This window comes from Carcharhinus amblyrhynchos, chromosome 4 (genome assembly GCF_965287045.1).
Source record: "Carcharhinus amblyrhynchos chromosome 4, sCarAmb.v2.hapA, whole genome shotgun sequence".
Lineage (NCBI taxonomy): Eukaryota > Metazoa > Chordata > Chondrichthyes > Carcharhiniformes > Carcharhinidae > Carcharhinus > Carcharhinus amblyrhynchos.
The window spans coordinates 25307885-25321696 of record NC_137327.1 but is presented as its reverse complement, the minus strand read 5'-3'; the positions used below and the strand labels follow the sequence as shown (position 1 = coordinate 25321696).

Below are 13812 nucleotides of genomic sequence, written 5' to 3'. Positions count from 1 at the left end.
GTTTGTCAGACAAAAGGGTCATTGTTAAGAAATTGTCACATTTTAGTCACTTCTCTAAAAAGGTAAATTCACTTTGTGACCATGCAGACTGATTTCCAAACACTACATAATACATTAAAAATTTTTAAAAGTTTCTTTTTTCTATTAAAATTTCTTGCAAATATTGTTTGTGCTCAGTTAGTTACAATCTGTATTAATATCAGTCATGGGGACTATTGATTTTGTAGAGTTACCACTCGCTAACGCAGGCCGGTCTAAAGCAAAGAAAAGCCAAAATGAAACAGGACCCAATCTGAATGGCTGGCTAGAGAAGAAGAGTGCAACTATATCAGTCTCATTTCAGTGAGCTTCTGTGAGGGAAGAAAACACTGCAAGCTTTTGAAATTGTGAAGTCAAAAAGCAAAACATATGAGCTCCATCAAAATGATCGCCTACTTCATGGTGACACCTCAAATGGTTCTGACCAGAGAAACTCCAAGCACTTCTATTCTTTGAGTGACACAAGGCTCCTTAGACAGTCAGACCCACTAGATAGCTGAACAGTTTGAATACTAGCACTGTCAAATGTAATAAAGGGAAACAGTAGCAAGGTGAAAAAGGTCCACTGGTTTACAATTCATGAATAAATTATTTCCTTTTTATTAGGCAGGATTATTGGACTTTTACCCATGTTTTGGGGGAGTGCCTTCCAAGATCATTTTTAAAAAAATACAAGCTGTAAGTTAAATGACATTTGTTAAAATCCATATACTGAATGCAGGCAAGGTCTATAAAGCTCCCAGTGTTGATCCAATGCCCATATTTTCTGTACAATTAGCAATTGGTTTAAAGAGGTTTTTTTTAAATTCAACACTGGACATTTGAACAAAATGTAAGTTCTGCCCAGTGCACAAAATCAAATGTTTATGTCATGGACAAGGGGCAAGGTGACGAAATTTATCTTTTTTTAAAATCACTTCATTTACAGTTAGTAAAATATAATTTTAGAATTGCAATGGTTATTTCACAATAGATTTTGCCATGGAAAATAAAAGCATGGGGCAGCCACTTTGATTTGGTGCAATTTAATGTCTCAACTAGAAACACCAGTACATCTGCAACCTAATCTCAACTGAGAACCCACCCCAACCCTCCCCAGGATAGTTGCTACGTTCAGATTTTTTTTTCAGGGTGAAAATTCATCAGGAACCAACCAAATCTAAAAATCACAAGCAGGTTTTTGGCATTTGACAGCTCCAAGATGGTGCAAAGTACAACAGGCTAACTTTAATAAATTCAGAAGATCAAACACTGAAAATCAACCAACATTGCTTGAGACAAACACATTCTACCAAATCATTTAATAGATCTTATCACTTGAGTTGTATCTGAACAAAAGATCAAGTTGAAATAAATTTCCAATTCCACTTCAATTCTAGCTTCTATTATATTGAAGGGAACATTCACATAAACAATGCTTCAAAGACAGGTTTCTTCACCCAATACACTTCCTGCTACAGCACAACCATCAAATGTGCCATTCATATAGTGTTTGTTTCACAGCAGCAGGGATCTTTCTACAATTATGTTTCTTCTCCCCATACCTGGCATTCTATGTATTGGATAAAATGGTTTCACTGCTGGTGGACACCAGATCACAAGTGGACAAAGAGATGCTGCAAGCTCTTGCTGCTGTATCACTATAGTGTTTCCAAACCTTGATGACAACTTTTCCATCAGGGACTTGTGAAGTTGAACCATCTTGGGCAACAAGGCACTTGGACCAGCAGAGGCGTTGTCCCATTTCCTGAAACTTTTTTCTGAAACTCCTATTCAACCAGAAGTATACAATGCAGTTGAAGAAACCATTTCCACAAGGTAACCAAAGGGCCACGAATTCTAACCAGTCTGGTGTCCCCTGCTGTGTCAGAGCTGAATTGGAAAAACAATCAGTTAGATTCCACTCAATTCAAAATGCAGGAAATTACTGAGCATTGCTTGCTTGAAATAAGTAACCAGTTCAAATTACATCACCAACTTTTATCTAAATATTAAATCAGCAAATTAAGAATTCTATAAACTGATTCCAACTGAGGGAGAATTTTTGAAATACCATTAACTAACCTCATCCTGTCCAAATTAAGAGTAGAATCATAGAATCCTACAGTGTAGAAGGAGACCCATTGAGTCAGCACTGACCACAATCCCACCCAGGCACCATCTCCGTAACCCATATATTTACCCTGCTAATCCCCTTGATACTAAGGGTCAATTTAGCATGGCCAATCCATTTAACACACATCTTTGGACTGTGGGAAGAAATCTTGATCACCCAAAGGGGAGAATGTGCAAGCTCCACACAGTGACCAAAGCCAGGAATTGAACCCAGGTTCCTGGCACTGAGGTAGTAATGCTAACTATTGTGCCACCATGCAATTGAGTAGAACTAAGCTCCCTACCCAGCCTCAATATTTTTCAATTTCCATATTAACCACCTCAGTCTCTGGAAAGGAGTATTTGATGCTAAGTTAGGGGCAGTTAATGCTACACCCATCAGGGACAGTGTTATGACTGCCCAAATACAGGTCCCTTATGAGCAAACATGAGATTTAATGGCTGAACCTTAGCCACATTTTGAGCTGAAAGATGCCATTTAACCCAGTGTATCACCTAACCATTCATGTCTGAAGAGTTTATAATTGTTTAATCTTTAAAGTAGTTAATGGTGCAGATTGGGAGAGGGGCAGGGGAATGACCCCTCACCATGGGGCAGGTCAGTATGAGTAATTATTTAACTGCAATTGCCAAATGATACAAAACCTGACTATACACTCAGCAATAAGCAGGCTAGTAACAGACTTCCAAAAAAAATAGATACACTGGTGAAATAGGCAGCTACTGAGCAAATAAGTTTATGCAAATAGTGTACGTCAGGGAGTGCACAGTATAATCTAAATGGACAATTTTGTGCAAGAGGGGGATCTGGGGGTGTGTATTCACTAATCTTTGAAGATGGCAGAACAATTCTACTTAGAAGCATATGGGACACTTGTTTCTGTACCTAGGGGCACTGAATACAAAAACAGGAAGAATGGTTTTAATAGGTGATTACATAAGAACATAAGAAATAGGAGCAGGAGTAGGCCATCTAGCCCTTCGAGCCTGCCCCGCCATTCAATAAGATTGCAATAGCTCAAACTATTGATGTAGCTCATGTTAAAAAGGTAAGGAATCTCCTCATTTTGTTCATGATAGTTGAGCTACACTAATTATTGGAATCCACCATAAGACAAATAGCAGTCAGTGCTCATTCCAAGAATGAAGAAACTCTGACAGCAACTTCTAGAGTCTGCACATGTCCCCAGTTAAATATAGAAATCTAGAAGCTGCTTGTTCATGCTGCAGTTATTTCAATCTGAGTCTATTAGCAACTGTGAGAATTTCCTGTACAGGGCTACTACTCCTACAGCAGCAACTGAAATTTACTGCAGGTATATTCAGCAGAGTGAGGTTTTAAACTCATTACTAAAGCTCTGCTGTGAAAAATTAAATTTACAACCTAGAATTTCATTCCCGCAGTAGGAAATGAGTGTTGGAGACTTTAAAAAAAATCAATTTTTTTTAAAATTCTGTACCCATATTGTCTCCCTCCCTTGAGGGATTTGTAGATGGAATCCCTACAGTACAGAAGGCCATTCAGCCTGCACCAAAAACAATCTCATGCAGGCCTATCCCAGTAAACCCACACATTTACCCTGCTAGTCCCCATGATACTAAGGGGCAACTTAGCATGGCCAAATCATCTAATCTGCACATCTTTGGGCTGTGGAAGGAAACTGGAGCTCCCACACAACGTGCAATCCCCTCAGTTATCCAAGGCCAGAATTGAACCCGAATCTCTGGCATTGAGGCAGCAGTGCTAAGTACTGTTCCACCGTGTCCCCAGTCCTTATTTTGTTTCATTTTCTGTACATGATTTAAATTTCCTGGTTCAGAATTAGCATGATTCAATGTGCATTCTTCAACTGAATTGATTGCTTATCCTGTTCATTGATTCCCCGGTAGAGGGTGCTGTAGTGCAGGCTGCAGAGTGTTGAGCTGAACAAAACTCCGGAAAAGAGGAATCATTGCTGATAATCCACAAAGTTTGTGAGCTGTGAAAATGGTACATGTGAATGCAGAACAAAACCTATGTCAAAGGTTCCAAAAAAAAATACAGACAGCCAAGGTAATTAAGAAAGCATATGACATGCTTGCCTTCATCAGCTGGGGCACTGGGGACAAGAATTGGCAAGTCAAGTTGCACCTATATAAAACCTTAGCATTTGCCTGCAGTTCTGGTCACATTATCAGAATGACACTTGAGTGTGCAAAGAAGGTTCACTAGGATGTTGCCTGTTCTTGAGAGTCTTGGCAATAAGGAACAGTTGAATAGCTAGGATTGTTTTCACTGGAAAGAGGCTGCGGGGAGACCTGGTAGAAGTCTACAAAATTGAGGGGCATAAACAGGGTGGATAGTCAGAAGCTTTTTCCCAGGGTGGAAATGGGAAATGTCAATTACAAGGGGACACAGGTTCAAGGTGAGGCGGGGGGGGGGTGGTGGTTGGTAGTTTAAAGGAGATATGTGGGGGAAGTTTTTGATGGTCAGTGCCTGGAACACACTGCCAGAGGTGATGGTGGAAGCAGGCACATTAGCAACATTGAAGAGGCATCTAGATGGGTACATGATTAGAGCAATATGGAATGAGTAGGGGCAGAAGGGTTTTTTAATGTTTAATTAGGGCATCATGATTGGCACAGGCTTGACAGGTTGACGGGCTTGTTCCTGTGTTGTATAAGGCGAGGAGGTGGACCCTACAAGATTTAGTTTTGATGGGTAAAGTAGACTTGGAGCAGATGCTGCTTCTTGTGGGGCATTCTAAGATGAGGGGTCATTGACTTAGGATAAGGGGTACCAAATTTAAAGCAGTTGAGGAGAAACTGCTTCTCCCAAAGGATTGTGAATTGTGGAATTCACTAAAGTGCAATAAATGCTGGGACAAGTAAATTTGAGGAGTGACAGATTTTTAGTTGGTAATGGGTTGACAGGTCATGAGGAGAAGGCAGGAAAAATGAGGATGAGGAGCACATCAGCAATGATAGAATGGTGGAGCAAACACGATGGGCTGAATGGCCTAATTCAGCTTCTATATCTTAGGATCTTATGAAGTCAGATAATGGACATTCTCCTCAAAAAAAACACAACATCCCTTTGTAAAATTAAAACAGCTATAGTTGCTTGACTTTGAAAATCTCTACTTGGAGTTCATAGAAATCCTACAATGCAGGAGGCGGCCAATCAGCCTATGGAGTCTGCACCAACCACAATCCCACCCAGGCCCTACCTCCATATCCCTACATATTTACCCACTTATCCTTTAACCTACAGATCTCAGGACACTAAGGGTCATTTTTTTTTTAAGCATAGCCAGTCAACCTAACCCACACATCTTTGTATTGTGGAAGGAAACCTGAGCACCTGGAGGAAATCACAGTGTCCTAAGCCAGGAATCAAACTCAGGTGCCTGGAGCTGTAAAGCAGCAGTGCTAACCAGTGTGCTACCATACCACCCAAGTTCTTGGATTAACATGACTCTGGGTAAAATCTTACCATAAAGATCAGGAATACTCCCAATTTTACCAGTCATTTGTACAGATAATAATGGAGAACCCATGTGTTTTCTCAGAGGTGTGGCACCAGTGGATATTTACGGAGGATGTTTCACTCAAACATCTCTATGTAAAAGTAACAACTTAATTCAAAGTAATCAACCCAAAGTCCAGTTGAAGCAAAGATGGTTCCCACATAGAGGCACTCAGTCAACTGCCAGATTGGTGTTCAATCAGGAACAAGCCAGCACCCAAAACAAACAGCAGGAGGGTCCCCAAGCCAAGAGCAGTGGGTGCTATACCCTACTTCCCCTTTACAGTAGCTAATTCCTTCTCCTCACCTCCCCAGGAAAGGGGAGCTGGGGGGAAGGAGTGTGTTTATTTCTTTTGAGATGTGGGAAGAAGCAATTTAGTAATAAATTATTCCAACTCAATGAAGAAAGTCACCAATATTGACCAAGATCAAGCCCAAGACAGGATGCAATGCCTTATCTTGCAGCACCAGGGACCTGGGTTCAATTCCAGCCTCAGGTGACTATGTGGTGTTTGCACATTCTGTGTCTACATGGGTTTCCTCCCACAATCTGAAAGTTGTGCAGGTTGGGTTGATTGGAGCAATTTAGTATGGCCATAGTGTCAGAAGGTTTTGCAGGGTATTTCATGGGGTTAGGAGGATAGGGCCAGGGTGGGATTGCAGTCAGTGCAGACTCTGTGCCAAATGGCCTCTTTCTGCACTCTAGGGATTCTCTGATTGGTCAACCTGGATATTGTTTGTCTCTTGTGGGGACTTTGAGTGGATTCAGTTGGATTTGGAATTTGGTTTTTGGAGAAAGCAAGGAGAGGATTTGGGTTGTCTGAGCTTTGTAACTTTAAGAATGGAGTAAAGCATCGATAAAGAACAGTGGTGCCTTTTGCTGTTGGAACACTCACCCTGATAGATCATGTTGCAGACACAGGGACTCCAGCAGATATAATAGACTATAACCACAGGCACTAATATCCTGGAAGCTGCATCGTGCCTCCTGTTCACCTTCGACACTTTAAATCGATTCTTCTGGCTCCTGGCCACAAACCAGAGGCGGAAATTGGCGAAAGTCATGATGAGTGAGCAGGGGAAGAAGATGAAAGCGGTCAGCGTGAGGGAATAGGCGACATTGCTGGAGAAATCGAGGTTACAGATCAGAGAGGCGCTGGAGAAGTACACTCTGACAAAGCCGCGGGGGATGGACAAGGGGAAGGAGAGGACGGGGGGTAAGAGCCAGACCAGGGCGATGAGGGCTTTAATTCTGCACTGGGTCATCAGAGTGCTGTAGCGCAGGGGGAAGAAGACAGCAATGTAGCGCTCGATGCTGATGGTGGCCAGGGAGTAGATGGAAGAGGTGAGGATGCTGGCGTCCAGGAACACCACCATGTGACAGAAGGGCGAGTCCCGCTGCTCCCGCAGCCGCGGCACGGCACTGCCATACAGATTCAGCGGAATGACCACCAGGGCCAGGGCAGCATCAGCCCCAGTCAGAGAGATCAGCACCAGGCGGCTGTTCTGGGACCAGCCAGACACCGGGGAGGAGATGACCAGCAACACTGCCACATTCCCCAGGATGATCAGAGCGCACAGAACCCCAATGATCCACAGCTTTAATATGTCACCAGCCACCAGCACAGGTCTGCTCAGCCCAACGCCGCTTACATTGGCTCCAATCGTGCTCCCAGTCTCTGATACCAGCTCCACCAGGGAGAGATTGGTTCCTGTTAGCTCTCTGATGCTAAGGGACATTCTCGTTGCTCAAACCAGAGCCGATTCGGAGCCAACTTTTTTTTCTCCCCCCAAAGCCCAACTTTTCGCCAACCTGTCACATTTCGAAAACCAGCCTTGGAGCCACTCCTACCCTTTAAATACTGATTGGAGGGCAAACAAGGAGAACAATCCTTGTTAAAGGCGGTTGAATGTTATCCGAAGGGGACTAGAAGGAGACACGTGTCTGATTAACTGGAATCAGCTGGGAATCCACTGTGTCGAATCTGACAAGCTCTGCATGGAAACGATTCCATTAGAGTCCCCAGATCACTTGTCTACTTGTTTGATGCCTTAAAAGAGCGCCCCCCCCCCCCCCCCGTGTCACTTGTGTCCAGGAGGGCTCCTGGTTTAGTTACAGAAGTGTCTCTCTCTTGGGAAAGGTTCTGTTCCACATTCCACAATCTTTACCCACAATTCTAGAATCTGATACGACAATTGAACAGATTAAAAATTTCACTTTAATCCACATAATTCCCCAAAGGGTTTAAAGTTCTGTAATCGTCTAATTTTCTCCCAGATGGTGGGGAAGCCTTTTTTGGTTAACTTGCCCATTTCCCACCTCACAAATACTCCCCCTCTACTGACTCCAACTCTGCTACGCTATGTCCTCCAATCAGGCTGGACCCTCAACTAATCTGACCCAACAACCCACTCCCTCCCTCTCGCTGTTGGACCTCCATCCACAGTGGGTGGGATTTTATGGCCTCACTCGTTCCAAAACTATAAAATCCCACCCGAGGTCGACAGACCTTTCCATTATCCTCTCCTTGTCCACTCTGATTGTTGTGACAGGTGGGACAGTAAAATTCTGGCCATTAATGTCTCTGACCCCTCACCGCTGTGTTGGAATAGTCAAATGTAAAGACACAAAAACATTGCTGGGAGTTTCAGCAGCTGATCTGCTGAAGCTGCAGTGGAGTTGGGTGATGTTACAGGGGTGGAAATAGATGGTCATATTCACAGTGTGGATATGTGGTCAGAATCTGGTCAATTATAACAGCAGGCTTGCCAAGTGTTAGAACATAGAACATAGAACATAACAGCGCAGAACAGGCCCTTCGGCCCACGATGTTGCGCCGACCAGTTTAAAAAAAAACAACAACAATGACCCACTAACCTAAACCAATCCCTTTTCGTCCATAAACCTATCCACAGACCTCTTAAACACCCCCAAACTAGGCGCATTTACAACTGCAGCAGGCAGGGCATTCCAATCCCTCACCACCCTCTGGGTAAAGAACCTACCCCTGACATCTGTCCTATAACTACCCCCCCTTAGTTTAAAGCCATGCCCCCTCGTGCTAGATTTTTCCATCAGAGGAAAAAGGCTATCACTATCCACCCTATCTAAACCTCTAATCATCTTATATGTTTCAATAAGATCCCCTCTTAGCCGCCTTCTTTCCAGCGAAAACAACCCCAAATCCCTCAGCCTCTCCTCATAGGATCTCCCCTCCATACCAGGCAACATCCTGGTAAACCTCCTCTGCACCCTCTCCAAAGCCTCCACATCCTTCCTGTAATGTGGGGACCAGAACTGCACACAATACTCCAAGTGCGGCCGCACCAGAGTTGTGTACAGTTGCAACATAACGCTACGACTCCTAAATTCAATCCCCCTACCAATAAACGCCAAGACACTGTATGCCTTCTTAATAACCTTATCTACTTGATTCCCAACTTTCAGGGATGTATGTACACATACACCTAGATCCCTCTGCTCCTCCACACTATTCAAAGTCTTCCCGTTAGCCCTATACTCAACACATCTGTTATTCCTACCAAAGTGAATTACCTCACATTTCTCAGCATTAAACTCCATCCGCCACCTCTCGGCCCAGCTCTGCAACCTGTCTAAGTCTTCCTGCAAACTATGACACCCTTCCTCACTATCTACCACACCTCCGACTTTGGTGTCATCAGCAAATTTACTGATCCACCCAACTATACCCTCATCCAGATCATTAATAAAAATCACAAACAGCAGTGGCCCCAACACAGATCCCTGAGGCACACCACTTGTAACCGAACTCCATGATGAATATTTACCGTCAACCACTACCCTCTGTCTCCTATCCGCTAGCCAATTCCTAATCCAGTTCCCTAGATCACCCCCAATCCCATACATCTGCATTTTGTGCAGAAGCCTACCATGGTGAACCTTATCAAACGCCTTACTAAAATCCATATACACCACGTCCACTGCCTTACCCCCATCCACCTCTTTGGTCACTTTCTCAAAAAACTCAATAAGGTTAGTAAGGCACAACCTGCCCGCCACAAAACCATGCTGACTATCTCCAATCAACTCATTACTCTCCAAATAACTATAAATCCTATCCCTAATAATTTTTTCCAAAACCTTGCCCACAACAGAAGTGAGACCGGTCTATAATTCCCGGGGAAGTCTCTGTTCCCCTTCTTAAACAATGGGACAACATTCGCTAACCTCCAATCATCTGGTACTATACCAGAGGCCAACGACGACCTGAAGATCAGAGCCAGAGGCTCTGCAATCACTTCTCTTGCCTCCCAGAGAATCCTGGGGTAAATCCCATCCGGACCAGGGGACTTATCTATTTTCAGACCCTCCAGAATATCCAGCACATCCTCCTTATCAACTGTAACACTGTCAATTCTACTCCCCTGCAACCCAGTGTCCTCCTCAGCTATATCCATGTCCCCCTGCGTGAACACCGAAGAGAAATATTGGTTCAATGCTTCACCAATCTCCTCCGGTTCCACACATAACTTCCCTCTGCCGTCTATAACTGGCCCTAACCTTGCCCTAACCAACCTTCTGTTCTTGACATACCTATAGAACGCCTTAGGATTCTCCTTAACCCTATCAGCCAAAGTCTTCTCATGTCCTCTTTTAGCCCTTCTTAGCTCGCTCTTCAACTCCCTCCTAGCCAATCTAAAGCTCTCTAGTGCACTATCCGAGTGCTCACGTCTCATCCGAACATAAGCCTCCTTTTTCTTCTTAACCAGCGAATCAACTTTTTTGGTGCACCACGGTTCCCTAGCCTTACCAATTCCACCTTGCCTGACAGGGACATACCTATCACAGACTCGCAGTAGCTGCTCCTTGAAAAAACTCCACATTTCGGACGTTCCCAATCCCTGTAATCTCCTAGTCCAACCTATGTTTCCTAATTCTCTCCTAATAGCCTCATAATTACCCTTCCCCCAGCTAAAACCACTGGCCCGAGGTTCATGCCTATCCCTTTCCATCACTAAAGGTGAACATAACCGAATTGTGGTCACTATCACCAAAATGCACACCAACTTCCAAATCCAACACCTGATCTGGCTCATTTCCCAGCACCAAATCCAATATAGCCTCACCTCTAGTTGGCCTATCTACATACTGAGTCAAAAAACCTTCCTGCACACTTTGCACAAAAACTGACCCCTCTAACGAGCTAGAGCTATAACAATTCCAATCAATATTAGTAAAGTTAAAATCCCCCATAACAATTACCCTATTACTTTCACTCCTAACCAGGATTGTCTCCGCAATCCTTTCCTCAACCTCTCTAGAACTTTTAGGAGGTCTATAAAAGACTCCCAACAGGGTGACCTCTCCCCTCCTATTTCTAATCTCCACCCATACTACCTCAACAGACAAGTCCTCATCAAACCTCCTCTCTGAGACTGTGATACAGTCCCTGACCAATAATGCTACCCCTCCCCCCCTCTACCTCCTTCTCTACTTCGACTAAAACATTTAAACCCCGGGACCTGCAGCATCCATTCCTGCCCCTGCTCTATCCATGTCTCTGAAATGGCCACAACATTGAAGTCCCAGGTACTGATCCACGCTGCAAGTTCACCCACTTTATTGCGAATACTCCTCGCATTGAAGTATACACATTTCAAACCCTGCTCCACCCCACCCCTGCGATGCCATGCATTGCAGTCCCCATCCATGCACCCCTCACTTTCAACCCCTCTGCTCAGGATCCCTCCCCCCCTCCGAATCAGTTTAAACTTCCCTGCACAGCCCTAGCAAACTTACCCCCCAGGATATTGGTCCCCTTCTGATTCAGGTGTAGACCATCCCTCTTATAGAGGTCCCACCTTCCCCAGAACGAGCCCCAATTGCTTAAGTACCTGAACCCCTCCCTCCTGCACCATCCTCTCAGCCACAAGTTCAAACTTTCCCTTTCTCTATTCCTCTCTAAACTATCTCGTGGCACAGGCAAGAGTCCGGAGATAACCACTCTATCAGTCTTGGCCTTTAGTTTCCACCCCAACTCCATAAATCTCTGCTTAATATCCCCTTCCCTTAACCTCCCTATGTCATGTGTCCCCACATGAACAATAACTTGGGGTTGATCTCCCTCTCCTCTAAGAGTCCTGAATACCTTTTCAGATACATCCCGGACCCCAGCCCCTGGTAGGCAACACACCAGCCCTGAGTCCCTACCATTACTTCCGACCCTCCTATCTGTCCCCTTAACCGTGGAGTCCCCAATCACGAGGCCCAATCGTTTACAGCCCCTAACCACCTGAGCTTTCACACTAGGCTCACCCCCAGTGACCTGGTCCCTTTGACTATCCCTAGTTGTTTCCTCCTCAACTGTAGCCTCCAGGACCGAAAACCTATTTTGGAGGGGAACCGCCCCAGGGGATTGTCCCCCCGATTGCTTCTTTCCCCTCTTCCTGGCAGTGACCCAAGACTCATTTTTAGGAGTGACTATTTCCTTATAACTCCTATCGATTTCCACCTCTGCCTCCCGAATTATGCGGAGTTCCTCTAACTCCACCTCCAGCTCCTTTACACGCTCCTCTAGAAGCTGCAATCGAACACACTTCTTACAAGTAAACTCCCCTGAAACACTACTAGATTCCCTCACCACATACATCCCACAGGAGATGCAGCTTACTGCCTGAACTGCCATCCCTGTAGCAATTACCAGCAGAAAAATAAATTAAAAAACAAACAAAAAAAAAACTTCCCCCACTCTTATAATTAGGTTAGAGGAGGTGGGAGGGTGGGATTCTCTACCAGTGTAGAGGATCGGGTATCCTCTCTACACTAATTTATAGGGTTAGGGGCCCAAGAAAAAAAAACTACAACTCCCGGCAAGCGTCCTAGTGACGATTTCCGGTTTCTAACTAATTTAAAAAAAACCGCCAAAACTCGCGACTTTAAAACTATAAATAAAAAGTTAAACAATATAAACAGATAAATGTACCTTATTTGCTGCCTCCTCTCACGCCCAAAAATCGCTGCCTCTCGATACTGCTCCTCAGGAACAATGAGTTGGTTGAGTTATGCTGCATCACAGGCTTAAAATGTACTTAAATCCAGATTTCTGAGAACAGGGTGGAGCAGATGAGGAAAGCAGCCTGAATGAAACCATTACATCCTGTGTGAGGCCTTCTCTTTGTGGCTTGAATGACCAGCAGTGACAGATACACTGGTTGGTACTGTAAAGGCCAGAACAGACAGTTGTGGTTTAACAAAATGGAGAGAGGGTGTGTTTGTAAGTGTTGCCAGGCCTCAGTATAGGGTATTCTTTTCAATGTCATTGTTAATTCCTCTTTCAATGCTTAAGCTGGTCAAGCCTTTCACATTTGTCTTTCAAGTCTGGGTAGCAACATAGAGAAGAGGGAAGGTTAAGGAGTGGCCCTCACAGTTCCCTCCATTGTGCCTGAGCTGTTTGCTTAATATGTTCAGTTCCCTGTTATTTCAACAGAATGTTCCTTCTCCATAGTCTCTACAAGCCAACGCTACTGCTGCTTTAGAAAGTTAGCAACCCACCCTCTACAAGCTGGCCAGCCTGTCATTTGTCATTTTGTGATGCTCCTTTACAGTTCACAATATAATTTGTGAAGAGCCCTACTGGTCAATGTGTTTCCAGGGTTTGCTAGTTGGCTCTGCTTGGGGAGTGGAGGAGGAGCGGCCATGTGCATGTTCTCAATCCACCTCCTCATCTACAATTCCAGATATTTCAATAATATTTTGAGGAACCCTGTCAGGAGCTTTCCAGTTAGGTTGTGACGTATGCAATACCACTGGTGAATCTTGTAACAGATTATCTGGAATCATAGTTGAGGAGGTAGATTGAGAATATGTACATGGACGTTCCTCTTCCACTCCACCAGTGGAGTCAACTGGCAAACCCTGGAAGCACATTGACTAGTGGGCCTCTTCACCAATTACTGATACAGAGGCTCCTGTATCCACATTATCTTGACTTGCTTACCATTGACCACCACTATAGTAAAAATAGGCTCTGCTGGTACCTTCTTCACATTACACATTTCGTAAGCTTGCTCCTCTGCCTGCTCTGAGCTGGGTACATGATGCACCTCTACATTTCTTTGCTAAACACTCCCTCTTGTTGCATCAGCGACAAACAGCATCCATAAATTTG

The 13812-nt window shown here is 44.4% G+C and overlaps 1 protein-coding gene across 1 annotated transcript; it reads right to left on the bottom strand.

Annotated features, from left to right (window-relative positions):
• Positions 1–239: 239 nt before the first annotated feature.
• LOC145341942 (histamine H2 receptor) lies at positions 240–7402 on the bottom strand. The gene is made up of 3 exons (XM_080187023.1): positions 6559–7402; positions 1697–1911; positions 240–254 (listed from the first exon to the last, which is right to left on the bottom strand). Exons 1-3 carry the CDS (start codon positions 7400–7402, stop codon positions 240–242), a joined length of 1074 nt encoding a protein of 357 aa, XP_080043149.1.
• Positions 7403–13812: the final 6410 nt, after the last annotated feature.